Genomic DNA, 20,852 nt, shown 5'->3' on the forward strand with positions numbered 1-20,852 from the left:
GAGCTTGTTGAAAGAGGGGCTCAGCCTTGGGTGTCCTATTGCTAGGCTTCTCTGTGCCTCATTTGTTTAAAAGGCTTTTAAGAGTTTCCAGCTATTTTCCGTGTACTCCAGCAGAAAGAACTGGGCTCCCACTCACTTTTCTTTGAGCAGCAGCTGAGAGGAAAATGCACATTCCCCACCTGTCACCTCAAACACAGAAAATTCACCCCAATTTACCTGAATAAAGATGGTTGATTAGAAGAAGCAGATAAATAATTCCTCCAGGTAGGTTTGTCTGAGGGTCTGGGTTCTGGTGAACTGCAATGTGTAAGCTCTGTTGAAAGAAATACTTCACTGCTGTTTGTTTCACCTAAATCAGAGGTTGGTCAGGCACAGGACTCAGTGTCAAGAAGTCCTCTAGAGCTGCTTGTGAGAGGGTCTGGCTGCTGCCAAAAGGCCATTTGGAGCCTGTGGCTACTCCAGAACCCTGGGGAAACCTCCAGGTTTCTGGGGCTGAGCTCTCCTGCTTTGGTGCCTTTCTCTGGGTTTGGACTCAAACTGGGAGCACCTCCTGAGGTGTGGAGTGGGAAATGAAATTTAGTGCCATTTTGTCCAGAAGACTTATTGCCTCTACTACAAGTCTAAATCTTGACCTATGAAGCTGAGCACAGGAGTATCTCAAAGAAATATCCTCACATTACAGAATTACAGGGTCAGGAATATTTGGTTAGTGCTGTAGCCATAGATGCTGCAATACCCCACCTGGAATCGCTGACTATTCATTGAACAGGGACTTTTGGCAGCAGGGATGGGGTTCAGCAGCAAGTTTTATTTACTAGCAACAAATTTGTTCTTTTCTGCCCTCACAAAGAGCTGCTAAAATTTGCCGTGAGCGCAGAGAGTCTGTGGAGGGGAGAGAACACGGATATAATCTTTTCAGACATAAAATCCCTAGAAGGGTGGTTTGTGCCGGAGCGCGGGGGGCTGACCTACCCCACCCCAAAACTCCCCCCTCGCTCTCCGGGCAGCATCCCCCGCGGACCCGCCCGAGCGGCGGTGGGAGGAGGAGGCGAGGAGGAGGAGGAGGAGGAGGAGGAGGAGAAGGAGGGGGAGTCCCGGCGGCGGGATGAGGCCGGGCTGAGCGATGTGCGAGCAGGCAGCGCGCTACTGCCGGGCCGGGGTGCAGAAGCTGCTGCGGAAGCCGGCGCCGGCGCTGCGCGGGCTGGACGGGCTGCTGCGCTGGGCGGCGGGCAGGATGGGCGACAAGGGCCTCGCCGACAGGGAGCTGCTGGCCCCGGGAGCCGCCGCCGCCCAGAGGAAGGGCACCTCCGTCATCCTGGATGTGAGTGCTCCCCGCTCCCCGCACCCCGCACCGCCCGGAGCGGGGATGCTGCTCCGCTCCTGCGCTCCCCGGCGGGCACGGCTGCAGCCCGGCTCTTGCATTCCCAGACTGGGCGTCCCGCATCCTCCTGCCCGTGTCCCACACCCGCCCCAGCCCCTCGGGATCTCCGTTATTTGTCGGGAGTGGACCAGAGGGGCAGGAGCTGCAGCCCGGTTCCTCAGCTCGCCTGGATGCTGCACGGGGAGCGCCCCGAGCCCGCACCCGCTGGGTACCAGGGCTGGGGTGGGGATGCAGCCCAGCTCCTGCCCCGCCCGGGTTGGGATTTAACAGCCCCTGTCCTGGGCATAGAGTTGCACTCCGAGATTATCGGGGCTGGCTGGGTCCCCTGTCCCCTTGCCCTGCACTCTCTGGGACAGCTGGGCAAAGGTGCGCCTGGTTCTGCATCTTCTGAACTGGGCATGGGGTGCGCTCCGGATGCTGCACCTCCTCTCCAGAGCCATGCACCTTTTATTACGGATGGGCACGGAGATGTAGCTTGTGTCCTTCTCCTTGCCGGGATTCCGAACTCTCTGGGTGGTCGGGCATTGGGGTGCCCTGTTCTGCACCCTCTGGACAGGCTGAGTGTGGGTGTGCACCCCAGGCTCTGCAGCCCCTCCACCAGCCGGGATGAGGATGCACTAATGAGGTTCTTAATCCTGGTTTGGGGGGCTGCTAGGGATGTGCTCGGTGCCTCGATTCTGTATTTATAGACTTTCTGATTAGGGAGCTAACGAGGCTGTTTGCACTTAAATGAATTGGGAGAATGGGGTGGAATCAGCCCGAGTGCAAATGGTGTAATTACAGTCTTTCTGCAGCATCCAGTAATTAAACACACAGATCCTCTGTTTTGCTATCTCCTAGATTTAAAAAAAAAAAAAAAAAAAAAAAGTAGTGAATGCAAAAATAAACTACTGAGGCATTGGCTGTAGTAAAGGATAACTCATGTTCTCCTTGGAGATAGGATAGGCAGTAGTAGCTCTTCAAGGCAAGCCCTTACCTTTTGTAAATAATTTGCTGAACCCGTGGGCATTGGCGTGGGCTGGAGAGACCAAAACTCATTCCATCTCTGGGCACCCTGAGCTGAAAGGCGTTTTGGTTCCCTGAGATTTGGTCTCTAGTGGGCTGCCAAAAGCAGCTCAGAGAGCAGAGCTGGTGGATGATCCTGCTCGGTGGAAGGGGCTGGCAGGTGGGCAGCTGCAGGCTGGGGGAAACAGAAAGGACAAGTGCCACTCACACCCTTATGCCTTTTCAGTTAACTTGTTTAGGGGGGGAATTCCTGTTTTGCTTCTTTTTTTCCCTCTTTTTGATTGTTTTGATTCGTTTTGGTTTTGACTTGTTTTGTTTTTTAATCTGTCCTGAAATTTCCAAAATCATATAATAATTTGGAATCTGAATTTCAGAGCACAAATGCAATTACGAATATTAAATTTATGTAAGAGGTTTCCTGACCTGGGAGTGTTTTGCCACCAAAATGGTATCTTATCCATCCAATTTTACTATCTTTAAGTGATTTTTTTTTCCCCACTTTGAGGTTTGAGCTTAGGAAAAAAGCCATGAACTTTCAGAATGGGTAGCACAGTAGAGCATTGTATTATTTCAGTGGGAAGTACAATAGAGCTGGGTGTGCAGCTCCTGATCATTTTTCCCTTTCACAATGGTACTGGGAGCCCTTTCTCACCTGCTGAAAGTAGAAATGGATTCTGGAAATGTACGATTGGAGAGCTTAGGGGTTTTTTTCCCTCTTTCCTTAGAACTTGATTTTCTCCTTTTTCTCCAGGCACAATAGCAGAGCCAATTGAAGCTGTGGCTTCCTGTAATGGGCTCTTCAAGTGCACTGCAAGACCCCCCTTTCATACAAAGGGTTTAAACAGGGAACGCGTATTTAGCTTAATTTTCACACATTAGCATGAAAGTAACAAGCATCCCACTGAATGCTCAGGGATGATAACCTGTTTTCCATTTAACTCCTTCACACTTTTGCTGATGGATGTGCTGGGGAAGCAGTGAGTCCCAGCCATGCAGCACGGCTTCTCCATGGGGGAGGATGAAGCAAAAGACCTGTAAGATTTTGTGTTCAGCTCACACGTTTTCCTGAGCTGGTGTGCTATGTAGGCAGTTTCTTGGGGGCTGGGGGAGGAAGGGAAAGCTTGGGCTTGGTTATGAATTAGATAAAATGGCTCTGACACTAAGAGTACCTTAGTCACTTCTTCTTCCTCTTCTGGCTTTCTTCCAATTTGTCCATCCCCAGTGTTCTTGTTCTGACTCCTCCATGAGGGTGTCTGGTGTGTCAGAACAAACTTCCCCGTGCTCTTTCCACCAGAGAGACACAACTGTGCTGTTGTGGGACAAAGGTGAGGGCTGAAGAGGAACAAAACACAAGGGGTAAGATGTCTTCTGCCATCCCTGAATACTGCCATTTGGGCTGGCTTCAGCATTTTTCTTTTATTTTGCCTCTTTTAAAATCCTTTACCTTTTAGGTAAAGGATTGAAAATGGCAGAATAATGTTTACTAGTTCAGAGTGAATGAATGAATGGTCAGCTCTTACATGTTGGTCACAAGGGGCTGAGGTTGAGCATGGGGTCTGTACCCACCCTGTGCCCACCCTCGGGTGCCATCCCTGGCTCTGCTCCAGCTGCAAGAGCCCAAGGCTCAGGGCTGGCACATGTGCAACCTGCAGCAGGTATTCCCACTCACACCCCAAGCTGTGGATGGACACAGGATATCTAATTCTTTCTGCACCCACGAGGACAAACCCCCTTTATTAAAAAGTGCCACAGTGCTGCTCCAATCTACAAGAGGAGGTGGTGGCATTTCCAGTCAAGAACAAATCCTCAATGTCATGTTGCTTATGGAAAGGAGGATGTGTTACAGGGGTGTATATCCTCTGTGGGTAAGCCAATGTGTTTGCTGAGTGTGAATGAGTGCACGTGCAACACAGAGCTGAGCTGGATGGCTCTCCAGGAGATGTCTGGGCAGGTGTTGTTCTGTCTGGGAGTACTTCAGAGCTGGCTGATCTGCTGTCCTTGCCCATCTCTTCCTGCCTTGTCACTGCCAAGAGCCTGTGTTGGCAGCAGAGGTGTGAACTCAGAGCACGAGAGGCCTGGTCAGCCACAGCAGCTGAAGATCCACCTGGTTCATTTCCTGCTTGGCATCTGAAACAAGGATCAGCCTTGGTTATGGATGAGCATCCCCATGGCAGGGCTGTGAGCCCCAAGCAGCACTGGCCTCTCTGCCTCTTTTCTTGCCAATGGGGACTAAATCCATTGATTTTGCCTTTATTTTAAACACTCCTGAAGAGCAAGGTTCTATTCAGATGGAGCTTTCTGTTTTATCTGCCCTGTCTTTTGCTGAAAACTAATTTTGACCCTTGCCTGATTGTTTCATTCTTTGACAGAAAGATAATTTCAAACCCATCTCTGATTGCTATGGTTCCTCTTGCAACCTCGCTTATGTGGCCAAATCTGGTCTGCCCTTCTTCAGCCCCGTGGGGTTGAGTGAGGTGTCTGGATAGAAGATACAAGAATTTGTTTGTGACCGTGGTGCATTTGCAAATGTAGATCCAGAACTGCCAGTTTTCCAGCCATTCTGTCAATGACATGATTTGCAGTGCAGCCCCCAATTGCAAGGCTCTTGCAGCCACAAGAATTGCAGGAATCCCTTCTCAATCCTCTACTGTTTTAACTTTTCCTTATTTTCATTTTTCAAGGTTGGTTCATTCCCCTTCCTTTGCCCTTGTTTACCTTCTCACTGTGAGTGAACTGGGAGGGCTATTTTCCTCCTCCTTAATGCTCCCTTTGTGAAATCCATGGTTTGATATCGTTCCCTTGAGCTGTACCTGCAGGCACAGCTGGAGAGGAGAGCCAGGACAGGCCAGGCTCTCTTCCTTCAGGCACTGCTCCCTGCAAGGTGCACGATCACACAGGAGAGCCCATCCGGCCTCCTCTGATCTTCAGGGCTTTGGAAGTGGGTGCTTGAAATGAAGCTGAGCAGAAAAGTAACTTCTAGTGCTGAATGGCTGCAGGTCAGAACATCAGATGCAACTCTTACCTTTCTCGTGCAATTTGAATTTAGGACAGCTAGGTAAAGTCTAAAGAGAAGGTGAGTGAAAGCAGAGGCTGGGACATGGTGACAGCTGCTCTTCTCTTGGGCAGGAAGGGAAAAAGAAAGGATCTGCTTTGAAGTGGGAAAATGCCCCGAGATCTGGAGCCCTGCAGCAGCCTTGCTTTGTGGGGAGCCTCTGCAGATGGGACCAATGGCACATTCCTTATTGAAACACCAAAATAAAACCTCTTTCCTTGCATCCCCATGCTCATTAGCCTGAGGATGTCTGAAGACACAGTCCAAAGTGACAAAGCTTCAGGTCATTATTTTCTCACATTTTCATCAGGAAGAGCAGCAGGAAAAGGCTGTATCCTACTGGTGCCTCAGGTTTGAGAGCTCAGGCCATACCTGATATAAAAACCCTCAACTCCAAAGGAAGGGTCAAGACTTGTAGGGAGAGGAACAGAAAGCCAGAAGAGGAACGCAGGAACATAGTATGAGGATTAATAATTTTTTAGGTCTCTGTGAGTCTCTGGATGCCTTCTCATCTGTAGGCTTTCCTCATGCATGAGACGTGATTATGTTTGTCCTCAATTCTGCACACAGATTATGATGGAAAACAAAATTTCAGCTCAGCTGCATTCTATTTTAAATCAAATCATATTAACCTGGTGAAGGGATTATAAACTCCACAAACCTGTAATAATTCTTGAGCTTCTTAAGGGAGTACTACTGTGAATTTAATAAAATTCGTGAGAAAACCTTCATTAAGCAGCCTCCAGTGTGGCATGTTCTCATCCAGGAGCTTTGAGAAGGCAGAACTAAATTTTTAAATTTGAAGCCATCATACTTTTTCAAGTTTGTTATTACCACCAGGGTTTTGAATTGCTTAATTCTGGCAGTCAAATATCTGTAGTAGCCATTTGAGAGTATGGCAAAAACATATATTTAGAGAAAACCTATTGGAAATCTTGACAAAAGTTCTTTGCTCTGGAGAAAATAGTGTTTATATTCATCTAACCTGCTGGTAAATGGGTTCAGTGTGCCACAGACAGCAAACTGCATGCATTGCCTGTATAAATCCTATAAAATGGGTTAATGCCCACATTGTGAGCATCCTGTGGGCTCGCTGTGTGACTTAGCCCGTGCTTCAGGAATTTTGCTTAATAGCTTCAAAGCCCAGCTGATGGGAGATGGTTGCTGTGGTACTTGAAGTGGATAATTTCTCGTTTACCATCTGAGATCCGTGCGTGGCCCCGGCGCTGGAGAACAGGGGGCGATGGAGCGGAAAGAGCATCCCTGGTCAGGCTGTGCAGGGCTGGGCTCAGGGAGCCCCTGGGATGGGCCTGGGCTGGCAGCAGGCTCAGGAAGCCAATTGCTGCTGGGGCCCTGGCAGGACAGGGCACTTCTCCATACATATTTCATTGCCTCCTCTCTCGCTGACCTCCAGGGCTGCTGCCTTGGTGAGTGCCTTTGCTGCTGAGTGAGGATGGAGCTGCTGGAGCCTCGGAGGGGGTGGATGGGCTCTGCTGCCTCTGCCTTGGAGATGACACAGCATCCTCACTTGCATTCCCTTCTGCTGGAGCTGGTGGCAGCTGCCATTGTCCCCAGCTCCCTGGGAGCCTGGCACCTTTATGGGTTTGCTCTCTGGTCCACAGGGAAGCTGTGAGGGGCCGTGGTTTCCCTTCCATCCCCAGATCCCTTATGGAAAGCCCACCACCTCCTTCCCACAGTGCAACAACTAATCCAAGACCTGGGCCGTGTGGGGGAGGGCACTCTGCTGAGCTAGAACATAAATCCTGGGTCTTCACAGCAGCAGCATTTTTGGCAGCACTGCCAAGCTATCACAGACTGTATTACATCTTTATCAGCCTCCCGATGCTCATTCCAGTGTTCATACCTTGATGCAGTGCCTGCCTGTGCTGACAGATTACTTTGTCTTAAATTGTTTTTTCCCTCCAGGTGTCCCAGTTTAATTTTTTTTTTATGTGTGTAAATTTTAGGTGGTTCAATTAAGTTGAAAGAATAAATCCTGCTCATTAGCAATAAAAAAGCCAAGCAGCTTGATCCTGTAGAATAAACTTTGATAAGCAACACAGCCGATGTGATCTTTCATCAACATGTTCATTTACAAATAGTTGTACTTTAGGGAGTATCTGGGATACTTAAAGCCCTAAAATCTTCACTTAGTGAAGCTGGATATAAATACTTCAATTTCTGAACATTTCTTCTATTTCTTAAATCTTTTTTCCCAGTTGCTCCAAGTGTTCCTTGCAAGGTAAACAGCTCCATGGAGCAGAGCACTGCAGGTTGAGCCTTTCTCCCATTTTAATCTACATTTTACATATTGGTTTTTCCTTCCCATTCTCCCTCTGCCAGCTGTGCTTAGTGGGATGGTGATCTCCCATGGGACCTACCTTAAGACAGGCATTGCTCCTTCTGTCTTAGACTGGCTGTGATTCCTTGGTTTCAAAGCAGTGGGAAGAGCAACAGAAGGATGTATTGATGAAACAAAAAGCCAGAAATAATCAGCATGCAGGAGGAGAAGCACCTCATCTGGAGGTGTTCATGGGCAGTGAGGATTTGTCCAAGCCATGGAAAGAGGAATATTTCACTCAGTGGGCAGGGCAGGCTGAGCACAGGTGAGGGATGTGTGCTGAAGCCATGCAGCTTGCTGGGGTCCTGCTGGGGTTTATTCCTTCTTCCCATGGACAAACCATGACTGGCTGGCCTTTCATAACCCATATTTAACTTCAATAAAATCTGTAAGTGTGGGGAGAGGTAGGATTTTCCCTCCCAAAGTTTCTAATTGCTGTAAGAAAATGGAGGTCAGCACAAGAGGAGTTCTGATGTGGTCACAAGCTGCAATCCTTGCAGGCAGTTTCTGTGACTCCAAACTTTGGTTTGGCTCAGGCAGAGGGGTTTTGCCTCTGCTGAAGTACACCAGAAAGTCCTGCTTTGACTCTGCCCCAGGCTGCAGAGCCTCACAAGGACTTGGGACAAAAGAATGATTAATGTTCCTTAATTAAGCCATATTCAGTGAAATAGCATATTCTGCAATTCAGTTTTTCTCTTGGGGTTTTTGTTTTGTGCAGCAGTTTCTCTTCTGATATTTTATTTTTTTTAATGATTTTGTGACCCAGAAAATATGAGATTCTATTTTACAGCTGACTCTGATCTGTCTTGCTGGTGCTTTTATTCCCTCCTCAGGGAAATTTCTTTGTACAACTAAAATCTCTGTTCTTGCTCAAATTAATAGGGTCAGGCCTAAGGAGGTGATGAGGATATTTTACCTTTTCTGCCCATGTTAATTTTTTGGTAATTTATGGCCAACCTGTGCTAGTGGCCATTTTCAGCAGGAGCCTGCAAGTTTCCAGCCTTTGCACAAGCCTTTTGTTATAAATTGCATTTTGTTGGCAAGGACAGTAGAGCAGAACAGCACAGCCCTGGAGAAGGAGATGAAGGATGCAACTTAGGGATTCAGAAGTCATGCAAAACACAAGCAGGATGTCACCCAGCTCTACAGGGGTGACAAAGTAGAAGTTATGGAAAACAAAGATATTTGGCTTACTCAAAAGTGGGGGTTGAGGAACAGCTGCCTAAAAAGGATTCCAGATGTTGAAGATGGACCCCAAAGATCCATAAGAGGATTTCTGATAAGGGCTGTGGCTATGTAAAATAATGTAAGGTATAGGATAGGTAATGGATGTGTAATCATTGTGTGTGGTTAAAAACTCAATTACAGCCAGGGCCCTCCAAGTGACCAGCTGACTTTGGTATCAGTGTTAGGGGACTACTCCTCAGAGGATACTGGTGAGAAAAATAGCAGTTATTTCTGCTCTCTTTCTCCCTGCAAGTTCTACAGTACTACACATTATTGCAATTTTTTTCCTTCTGAAATGGCTATTTGATTCTTCTCTGTGGGCTATTCCTCCACACTGTAGTTTTAAGTCTAAATATAATCTCCTTCCCACGCAAGAGACTTGATTAAAAAAATATAGTAAATAATTTCTTTTTTTCAGAAGTGCAGAGCTGTGAAACTTGATTTAAGAGATTTTATTGACTCCAGAGAAATTGTCTGGACTGGCTGCACGGCTGTTGTAATTTTTTTGTGTGTGTGGATTTTTCTGGTGTTGGATTCATGGTTTCAGCTTTCTGAAGTGAGGGAGGTGCTGGAGGTGCTGAAAGCATTCCCACCAGTTATTCCAGTTGTGTTACTCTGGGGGAGAGGAGCTGAGTCTTGGGGTGGGTGAGCTCAGTAAAGTGCCTGAATTGGGTCTGGAGGGGCTGGAACCTGCCCTGTGTGGGGTCTGAACGTGGCCCTGATGCAAAGGGCTTCACCCCCACGTTGGACAGCACAGTAAACACATTTCTCTCTCTCTCTTTCAATTCCAGATTTTCCGAAGAGCTGACAAAAATGGTAAGTCTGTGCATTCGTACTTCACATTGCTTGATTGGATATTGTCAGTATCACCATTTTTTCCTGATAGTAACAATTCAAATGTTTAAATGTCATTCAGTTTAACACTCAAAACATCAGAAAAGGTTTTGTTGTTTCTTTTGGAAAAGATATTCTTAGAGCAGAAGTGATACTGGTATGCAAGTTGGCAGAATCACCAGATTAAGAGCAATTTCACAAAAACAATATAAAAATAAATCACAGGTAAGTGATAAAGGAGGATCTATCCTTGGTAATCTTGAAGTAGCTTTGCAAAACAGACATAACTTGTGAATATTAATGGTTTGGCTCCCGAGGGACTGGACCCACACATCAAAGAGCAGCACACATTGATGTGTGTTGTTAATCTGTGCCTGGGGAAAGCTGAACACCTGTACTGTGCCCAGCCAAGTCCTTTCATTTGGAATAACATGGATGAGCCTTCATTAAATGACTTGGAAAGAGAGAAATAGTAAGATCACAAGCTTAAGGAAAGAAGAGTCAGTGGGCCCAATCCCAGGATCTTTCCACATCCTGAAAAGCAGTTTTATTTTAGCTCCTAGATAAAATCCCAAGAGCTAGTACCTATTCTTTCCCTGTTGTACAAGAAGAAAATTAAAAGTGCATCAAAACTGTGTGTGTTTGCAGAGGGCCTGTGGGAGGGTTGTGTAGAGGAGCACAGGGGAAGGTTTGGTTGTTCTCTTGGAGCTTTGAAAGGGAGATACCTGATTTCTGCTGGTGTATCCTCACTGTCTCTGGGTAAGCAGGGTGCTGTCAGCTGGCTCACAAAGAAGCAGTAAATGCCATGGAACTGTGGGCACTGGGTTATGGAGTAATGAGATATTGGAGTTTGTTGCTTAGAAAAGCTGAGCAGTTGTGGATGCAAGGAGAGGAAAAATGAGTTGATGCTCTTGGCAGCAGACTGACTGACTCAGAGATGTGCTGGGCAGGTGCTGGAGCTGCCAAGGGGGAGAGGGGCTGCACTTGCAGGGGGTGGGGAACCCAACACCACTGAGCACAGGCAGAGGAGATTTGTCCTGCCCCTGCCAGCCCTCAGTGGGCACTGCAGGGAGGAAAGCTGGCTCTCCTGAGGAAGGCCAGGTGCTCTTTGAGGAAGGAGCTATCTCCATCTCTGCTTCCACTCTTGCTGCTTGCAGTGCAAGGCTCCTGCAGCGTTTGGGCAGCACAGTGGGTGCTGTCCACAGGACTAATGCTGCCTTTCCCTTTTTGTGGAGCCTGGAAGACAGGCTGGCAAAGGCAGCTGCAGTTAAGGGGCTCCTCTCCCCAGGCTGGCTCCTGCAGGGTGACACTGGAGCACATGTCACTGTGGGCATCCCTGCTCTCCAGCCCCATGGAGCAGGGCTGGCTGTGATCCTGGGGCTGTCCTCTGAAGGACTGCTCATCCTCCAGTGGTTCTCCTCACAGTTATTTAGATGCTGCTTTTTTCTTGGTGCAACACTTGCTAGCCATGGTGACCAGTTTCACCAGCCATTCATATTTGATGAGCTCTGGATAATAGAGTTTGCCACTCATTATAATTAGCTCAGTGTGTTCCTCTGCAGCCTTTTGGGATCACAGCTCCCCACAGCCCCTCTCCAGCCTCCTGCAGCTCACAGCAGCTACTGCAGGATATGTGCAAGAATATTTCCATTAGTACAGCCTCTCTGAAAACTAGGGCTCAGAGGTTTCCAGAGACAGACGTAATATCTTTGTATTTCACATCCCTGGGGATCTCTTTTTCACAGTTTTCTCTTTGACTTTCTGGACTTTATTTATTGATTTGTTGAAATTCAGCCTATTCATTGCTTTACCTGTTACAGCTCCAAGGAACAGTGGAAGCGTCAGCCTGCTGCTTTAATATCTCACAGCAGGTGCTGTGCACAGTCCTCTGAGGAAAAATGAAAATCTTGCACTTTTCATTTTTGTCAAAACTGCAGGATGGGGCCCTGAGCCCTGGACAGACTGTTAAAAACACAAGTCCACAGATTACCAAAATACTGTACTCTGTTAACATGCTTCTGTGGTCTCCACACCTGCAGAGGTTCCTGTCTGGCAGGGACTCTGCTCTTCCAATTAACCAGCTGAGATGGATCATTATCCAGTGCTGTGTGATGGTGGCATACTGGGGACAGAGCTCCCAGGGCAGGGAGTGCTGGCAGCTTCACCCAGAACAGCCCTTGCTGTCCCCAGCTGTGCAAAGCCACTCTTACAGACCTGTGCAGGAACCCTACAGAAACAGGGCAGGGGAAAATCTGCACAAAACTTCAGCCCTTGACATCTGGTTCAATTACAACATCTCATGTAACTTTTCCCATGCAGAGATCAGATGGTTAGAGCATTACCTGAAAGGCAAAGGAAAGGATTGTAAGATTAAGGAGTTGTCTAATTTAATGGGCAGTCAAGAGGTCATAAATTTGGAAATCTTGTCAGCATCTTGATTCCCCCAGCCTAGTAAAAATGGGAGATATTGTGTTAAAGCAGAGTGCCTGGTTCAGACATGGTAACTATGGAGCCTCATAGCTTGAATTTAAGAGCATCTCCCTCCTACCCCTTTCTTCCAAACCTTCTGACATGAATTGTTAATTCATGTAAAATTGGATGTTCATGCTGCAAGATGCTAAACCACGTTATTGCCCCTGCCATGTTCAGGTACTTGTATTTAGGTGATTTGATTCAGTGCCTACATGTACTAAAAGGCTGCTAATGAAGCAGCTCCTGCTTGTTAAAAAACATCTTGGTCTCCTGCTCCAGAGAAGTGAAATTCTGTCTAAAATGTGAGCTAAGCTTCCAACCTTTTACCCAGTGATAATATCAAGTAGTTTTATAACTATCTACATGACAAACTCAGAAAATGGTCTGGAAATGATGGGCACATTGGAGATAACTGGATAAACTGACAAATGGTCTGAAAAAGGGAGAGGGGCTGGAGTGTAACCTGAGAGTGAATAACTCAGCTCTAGTCATGCTTTGCAGGGGCATGGCTGTTAGTCATTCAAAATAATCTTTTTCTTTTGTGTAGGAGTGTTTTTCCTTTCTCTGCTAATAAATCCACCTACTGTCTTGTAATCCTCCCAGTCCCAGTAAACAATACTTAATCATTTAATTGGCATGTGCTGGGAAAACTGAGGCATCTTGTTTTAGGCTGGTGCAGTAGAGCTGTCAGTCATCTGAATTATCTACTGTGTACTTAATCCGCTCATTAGAAAGCTGCTAATCAATTAAATAGCCCAGGATTCTCTTTGAAAGATTAAAAGAGTTTTGTTTTGACAGAACAGCCTAACTGCTAACAATTCATTACAGATATGCATCTTCCCAAAAACTGATGTATTATCTGGAAATCTCCGACTCACTGCAACTACCCAACCCCCATGCCTTGAGTGTAACTCAATGCAAAGTGCATCCAGCTTTAATCTATGGTTTAGTTTGGTAGGTTTTGCTGTAATTCTTAGATCCTGCTCATGGAAATGGCCTTCATTGACCCATCCACGGGTCTGACTTCCCAGGCAATGGCTTTAGGTGGTTTCCTCTGGACCTCTGCCCTGGAAGAGGAGAGATGCAAAAGGAAATATGCCATGGGTTAGTATTGTGGTTCAGTCAACCTGGCATCTTTCTATTGCTGCTGTCCTTGTGATTTCTGTACCAAGAACAAACCCAAACTGTTCTGATTCTCCCTTCAAATGATATCTAGAGAAGGCATGGATGGGAAAGCATGCTGTCCTGAATAACTTGTTATCAGAAATGAAACACTATGAAGTGGGAAGAAATCCAGAATATAAATGCTGAGAGGAGGTTTCAGTTTTCAGTTGTTCTGAATAATCAGCTGAAGGCCTGTAGAGGACGTAGCAGAGCTAATAAAGGAAAAAAAGGAAGCATGAATGAAGCAGGAATTGGTGTTTGGAAAGGGCTTTTTGGTTAAGAGCCATGAGGGCAATGGCATTGTGCCCATTCCTATCCCAGTAGGGCTTGTCCTTTAAATAGCTGCTCACAAATATCTGCTAGTCACTTAAGAGCTCATTAAATGAGATTTATGCTGCTATTCTGTGTAAGGAAAGGTCTGCACACAGTGTTACAAGTCTTACAGCAAATTACGCTACAAACCATGGGGGCACATAGAGAGCTCCTGACAAGCAGGCAACATAAATAGCTTTGCACATCAGCATCACAGCAAGCTGGCCAAGAATCCGTGAGTGTGGCTGTGCCCTTGTGAGCAGAGTGAGCCCTGCTGCTTGCCCATCAGCTGCTGCTCTGCCTGGGGGCTTCGTGGCTGTGATGCCACTGCTGACCCCTGGCACAGGGACCTCACAGCCTCCAAAAGCTGGGAAAAGGCAGAAAAACAACACCAAGCTAATTAAAGCTTCAGGCACATCTCTCAGCCCCAGCTCGAGATGTTCAAGGACTCAAGTTCTTCACAGTGTTCAAGAAGGCAAGTGCTAAGTGTCACCTGAGCCTAACTCAGCCTTGTCAAACACCAGTACACAAAGGAGGAGAGGGAGGTTTCTCCCACAGATTGTGTTTCTTGCTGAAGGGATGGTGGTGGGAGAGCAGGGACAGTCCTGGGCCTTCAGCACAGGGAGAAGGCTGAATGAATCCTGGTGTAGTGCTTCTCCAGAAGAGCACATGGGTGAAGAACCAGCAATTTCCAGCCTTTCACAAATGCTGTGTGCCTGCCCTCAGTGTTTGTAGGCAGACAGTTCCTCTGAGGACTTTACAGATCTGGGGAATTTGCAGGGTGTTTCATGGTAATAGCTCTCAAAATCTCACCCACCTTTTCCAGACCCTGCTTGCAGAAATTATTTTTATCCCCTCTAGTGAGCCTACAGTAGGAAGAAATGTGTGTTAGTCTGTGGATGTGCTTAGAGCCCAATATCACAAATGCAACCACACAGGCTACTGTGCAAATGCTTCCTTTTCTTCCTTTCAGTCTGAGAGTGCCCCTTGCTGATCTTGAGTTGTGAGTACAGAAATTGGGGCAAAATGGGGTGAAAATACTTCTTCAGTTCTGGTAGTGCAGGAACACAGAGAAATTCACAGAGACAGGGATGGAGAAAATTATCACTGGTGAGCAGAGGATCCAAAGACCCCATTTTTAGCTTGGTAAATGTCCACAAATTGTTTTTAAGACTTGAAATACTTATCTTCCCCCATTTTTTCTGAGGCCCTTTTAGAAAATACTCTCGCACAGGACCCGAATGGTGGTAAGCAACCTGGACTTCAATAGCATGGCTTTCAAGGCATCAAGAAAAAATAAGACATTGTAACTTTGGGTTCTTTTATTGGATCTTAAAAAGATGCCAAGTTAGGCCACTGGTAACTCCAGATATATATCAATAATATCAGAAGAAAAAGACACTGAACACCTAATAAGCTTCTTGTTGCACACATAACCTTTCCTTCCACACTCTCAACTCTTCCCCTGTGGTGAATTGTGCTTTAACTGTGAGCTCTTGGGTGTTTTGCAGTCCCTGCCTTAATGGGCTATCACTCTTCAAAAGCACTTCATTCTAGACCCAGGTAATTACCTTCTGCATGGCCACTGCTCCTCATGTGCTGGGAACACCTTGAGCTATTTGCATCCTGCCGGTGCATCTAAATTAAGTCATTAGTTCTCAGTGAGAGTATTTATAATTCTTGCATAACAAAACCAGTATTAGCTGCCACCCACATGTAAGTAGAAAAATTCAGTGATGAATCAGGCTTTGTAACTATGGATAAATCTGATAGGTTCTTCCATGACCAGATGACCAGTCTAAATGTATTTATCTTTGTCTTTTAAGTAAATAAGAAAAGATTTGCATTTAGATAGTCTGGATTTCATCTGACAATCAAAAATCACCTTGTAAGATTGTGCAATGACCTTTATTTACAAGGAGAAAGTTTGAATCTGTTTTCAGTTATTTGGACTCCTGTATCATTCCCCAGCTCTCAGTTACCCTTCCAAGTCCTTGCAAAGTTCACAGCACATGGTTTGGAAGGGATGGCTTCTGTTTGAACTGGGACATGCTGTTCCCAAAGTAATAAACAAACCTCTCCACCAGATGAGGAATTTTGAGATAATGTAGCAATTGTGAATGGCTGCTGGCCATGCTCTACAGGCTGTCATTAGATGTGTCCAGTACTTCTATCCACCCTTTATCACTATAAACCTAGGGAAAGATTCTGTGATGTGATTTTCATCATTGCCTGGCTTGACAATTCTTCTTCAAGCTGCTCATGCCCTTTCAGAGCTGCCTTTGTCATTCTTCAAAGATGTGAGGGTGTCTGGTGCCTGCTGTAGGCAGGAGAAGTGAAGAGCTGGGAGGTTTTTAGGACCTGTTTTTCTTCTCATGTCACTTCTTGTAAGCAAATTCATGTTAGAATCAAGGGGTGGATCTTTTTTTTTTCTCTGGATTACCTTAATTCTGCAGAGCAGACCTTGAATTGAGTGCTATGGGTTAGGATTTTGTTAACAATTGCACCCTCATGTGCTACAGGCTGAGTTTTGCATCAGCCTGGCTTTAACCAGGGCCCACACGTGGTTTGCTTAGTGCCAGGCTTAAGCCAGAGAAGATTTGAGCTGGGCAAGGTTTGGATTCAGCCCAGAAACTCCCCCAAGAGCTCAAGTCAATGATGTGACAGCACATAAACTTTTATTTCCACAACAGAAATGTCCATATTCCACCAATTCCTGCACAGCATCAATTTATGGCCCATTACTGTCCAAAATTGTTATTTCTGTTGTCCTGTTCCTAAAGCCTTTTTCTGCTGAGAGAACAGGCAGCCAAATCAGAAAGTGCTGTGAGATCCTTCATGGGCAGTGGGCAGTGGAGGCACTGCTGGTCTCAGTGTGACCACCATGAGCAGGGAGTGGGATTGGTGGGGTCACAAGGAGCTGGGAATATTCCCCTGTTTAAACAGAGTGCAACTGGCTTGCTGACACTTCAGCTGGTCTCTGCTAGCCCAGGTGCCTGACTGATCTGGTGCAGAATGCCCTTTCCTCATTATTCAAGGTACTTTGCAGTGCAGGTGGCCATCCCCTGTGTCCTTGCCCTTTTGCTGTAAAACCTCCAGCTAGAATATCAAACCTGACTGAAAGAAAAACTTAGAAAATCAGCTTTGCCTAATATTTAACCTCCTTCAGGTGTGCTTGCTGCCTGTGGTGCTGGCTGCCTTGTGTCTGTAAAATATATTCAGCCACACATTGCTCCACTCCAGGGCTGTGCTGGCAGCTCCTGGCTGCCCTTTGTGCCCAGCACCATCCCTTCTCATGGCTGCTGAGCCTTTCTTTCCAGCATTTCTCAAAAATTCAGCTGCTGAGTGAAACCCATGGTAAAAACCTTAACTGCTGTAACCTTCAAAGCTTCCTGACATTTCTGCATTGGCAATAAATGCATTTGAACCTCAGAGTCAGTCACACACCCAAACACACATGCTTTTTATTATATTAGACTACACCTCAGTCCACTAAAAATGCAGATGATGCTGCTGACCTGAAGGGTCATCTTCCTGAGAGCTCTGCCTGGGCAGAAGAATCAGCCCTTGGGCCACTGCTGACCTGTGCTCTGTGCTGGACCACACTCACAGTGCTCAGGTGGAGGAGCAGACTTGTGCAGGAAACCACCCACCAGTCTGCCCCACACATGGATTTCCATCCTGCCCCATCAGCTGAGCCTGCTTGCTGTCTGTGTTTGTCCCTGTTAGAGGCTCAAACCTGCCTGCCCACGAGCACTTCCTGCAGTTCTTCAAGCCTCTTGCCTTCAGGAGCTGTTGCTGATCTGGCAGGGCAAGGAGATGCCCATGGTTGGGCTCTGCCCCATGGCCTGGCAGTGGGGCAGGGCAGCTGTGTCCAGCCTCTGGGGTGGGCTCATGACAGAGCCTGGGTATTTTCACAGGCAATGCTCTTTGCTCTGTCCTTCCTCTCAGCTCCTCCTTTCAGTTCCTTTGGTGCAGAGGCTGGTGACAAACAGCAGCTGTGAGTGTCCCCAAGAGCTGCAGGGAGGGGATGTGAGCAGGGGCACTGCTTTAGCCTGGCAGTGTGGGGCTGAGCATTTGATCCCAGGGCAGAGCTTCCAAAGGCTCCTCTGGGCTTTGGACTGTGCTGATCAAGGTCTGACACCAAATGCAACCCAAAGAAGATGGAGTTTATTTCCTTCTTCTCTTTGTGGATTGGGAGATGTGGGTTTTCTTCTGCAAGCCTCATTAGAGGCTTCAGCTGGACAGGAGTAAATGGGATATATTATTGTAAAAGATTTAATGACCCTGTTGCAAGTTGTGGGGAGTGGGAATAAGGGATTGTGGTTTACCAAGGAGACTTTGAAAAGCTGCTCAATTAGCTGAGAGGATTCTTAAAGATATTTCTTCCCAGAGCCAAAGTTGAGAGATTTAATTGGGGGCTGCACAGCAAATGTGTGTACATGGCACAATGACAGCCAGCAAAGGGCATGATAAAACATTTATGGAGTTATTACCTACTTGTAAACCCAACCCAAAAATGTAAGCTTTATTGGTAGGGCTTTAAAAGTGCTTCTTGCCCCGGTTTTTCTGGAGCATGAGGATTGTTGGCCTGGAGAGACACGGCTGTAGGTATCCTGACAGCAATTTAGTTGGAACATTATATTCATGTATTTTCCTTGTTGATGGGAATCCGCCCTGGCATCTCTCCTGATTTCATGACACGAGCCTTGAACTGATTCCAGCTCCTTGTCTGGGCCAGGTGCTGGGAATGTCCCCATGGTCTGGCTCAGGTTAGTGGTAGCAAACATCCAAGGGGAGAGAAAGGCCAAGGATCTGGGCACTCTTGGGAGGTGACAGCCACGAGCACTTTGAGGATCTGCTGAGGTTTGGCTGATAGCTGTGCACAGGGCCAAAACCATTGCAGGAATGGTGGGGATGGGGCACCTCTCCTGCCACAGGGAAGCCAGGAGCTGGTGGAGGTGAGATGCAGCTGTGAGTGTTGGCTCAGCCTTACCCCAGTGTCGTGTTCCTGTTTCAGGAGATGGGGGGTATCTGCAGAAGGTCTGTTCTGCAGGGAAATGGCTGCACAAGGGAGAGGGAAGGCTCTGACCATAGTGGCAAGTCAGGGAAGTGATGGACATTGAGGATTTAATGATTTTTGATCTATCTCATTAATATCTCATCTTGGTGTATCTGGGAGATTTTTCAAAGTAGACACAGCAAATCAATATTTCTCCTGCTGATTTTGTTGTTGCTGTTCTTGTTGGGTTTTGGTTTGGTGGGGTTTTTTTGGTTTTTTTTAACAGATATGCAATTTTAAAGTGCTTGGAAAGGACTTTTGCAGCTTGACTGGATATAGTATCCTGGCAGATTAAACATCTGCCATAACTGAGATTAGAAAAGGCCAGGTTTTATCCTGCTCCCCTGGTGGGAGTGTGTCAGTGCCACAAGTGTTTCCCAAGCTGCATTCAAAGGCATGGAGGGGCTGTTGGATGACTTTGTGCAAGGTTCAGTCAGTGTTCAGTGAATCTGGGCTGGTGCACGGTGCTGCCTTTGGTGGGGGGATGCTCCAGCCTGGATGAGTCCTTGGTAACTCCACAAAATCTACCTGCCTGACTTCATATAACTTGGACCAATTTACAGTTTTACCCAGGGTGTTTACCCTGTTTTGACCTGGAGCTGTGGCTTGTGTGCTCCCAGTGTGTTACTAAGGAGGGACAGGGTGCAGAATTACAATGCACATCCAGGCAGAGGTGACATGTGGGGAATCCTTAAAATGCCTTTGCCACCACCACAGGCTTCTTGTGTGACCCTCAGCTCACATTTTTTCTCTTGCTGCCCCACCCAAATCTCACTGAGACCTTCTATAGCTACCTCTCTTTCTCAGAAGCAGGGCTATCCTATGTTTGCCTTTAAATTTAATCCATGGGAAGTTCCCTCAGGGGAAGTGGAGCAGATCCTTAGTAGAGGAAAAGAATTCCTTTTCCCTCTTTGCTTGCTTGCTCTCCTCTGCTCTTGTTGCTGTGGGAACAAGGGACAGTACTGGGCTCTGGCATCCTTTTTAATTAGGTATCTTCTGCAGATCAGCTGTATTTATTGAAGATTTTTTATTATAGCTATTAAAATTAAATAAGGCAAAAATTGAATCCAGAACAAATACACTGCTGCAAGTTATCCTCATAATGTGCTAGCAATTTTTGCCAGGCAATTGTGAGAAAATATGTTCTGGCAGCCTGTGTTCAGGCAATTGGCCAGGAACAGCAATAAATCATGTGTGGTTTTTTCCTTCCTCTTATCTTTCTCACTCATTTAAAATAGCAGATAACATATGTGTGAGAGAAGGGTGTATCTCACTGACTTGCAGCTGAAACAATGATACATCCACATCTCTAACTCCCAGCAAGGATAATCTGAGGGGCAGAGCAGCTGATCTTTTTTCATGGGAGGATATGTTAGCAAAGAGTGAAGGGGATGAGCATGGGCTGAGAACAGGAGCCTGAGTGTCTCTGCTTTCATGGCTGCTGTGTGCACCATGGCAAGGTGCTGTGCTGCTCTGGAAAAAGCCTGCAACGCTTTCAGAAAGTTTTAGAGGTGGAAATAATTTGAAATTCTTTTTTGAGTGGAACTTTCTTTTCTGTGACCCTGCTGCAGCCCCAGGTGCCAGAGCAGAGCTGTGTGTCAGCTGCACAGGGAGATGCTCTGGCCACGCTCCTGCTGCCCCTCAACAGAGTTTGAAGGGCTGGTACAGCTGGGCTTGGGTTCAAGAGGTGGCTCAGCCTCAGTTCCTGCTGCCAGGTCTGTGCCTTGGCTGGGTGCTGCTGTTGAGGCCCCAGCCTGACAGATAAGTGCAGATGTGAGTGGCTCCAGCCCCTTGGTACCTTGGCTTTCTAACCTCACTCTGTAAGAGCAGCAAGACTTCAGGGCTCTGCTGAGTGTGGTTTGGGGTGCTTCTGGTGCTTTGCACATACCCGTGGGGGTTCTTCTCCCTAAGCCTCAGTGTTGGCTCCAGGAGCCCACAGTGCTTTAGGCACTCGGTGATTTGTACTGTTCTGCTGTGCCAGCACCAAAGCACTGCCTGCTGC

The 20,852-nt window shown here is 47.0% G+C and overlaps 1 protein-coding gene across 1 annotated transcript in view; it reads left to right on the forward strand.

Moving 5' to 3' along the window:
• The first annotated feature begins 1,095 nt into the window (after window positions 1–1,095).
• The window catches only part of NECAB2 (N-terminal EF-hand calcium binding protein 2), a 72,961-nt gene continuing 53,204 nt past the window's right edge, over window positions 1,096–20,852 (forward strand). The window contains exons 1-2 of the mRNA XM_033069833.2: window positions 1,096–1,321; window positions 9,798–9,822. Of these exons, the coding sequence (XP_032925724.1) occupies window positions 1,124–1,321; window positions 9,798–9,822 (223 nt within the window). The 5' untranslated portion in view covers window positions 1,096–1,123. The remainder of the gene's footprint in view (window positions 1,322–9,797; window positions 9,823–20,852) is intronic.

The sequence above is a fragment of the Catharus ustulatus genome, chromosome 11 (assembly GCF_009819885.2).
Source record: "Catharus ustulatus isolate bCatUst1 chromosome 11, bCatUst1.pri.v2, whole genome shotgun sequence".
Classification (NCBI taxonomy): domain Eukaryota; kingdom Metazoa; phylum Chordata; class Aves; order Passeriformes; family Turdidae; genus Catharus; species Catharus ustulatus.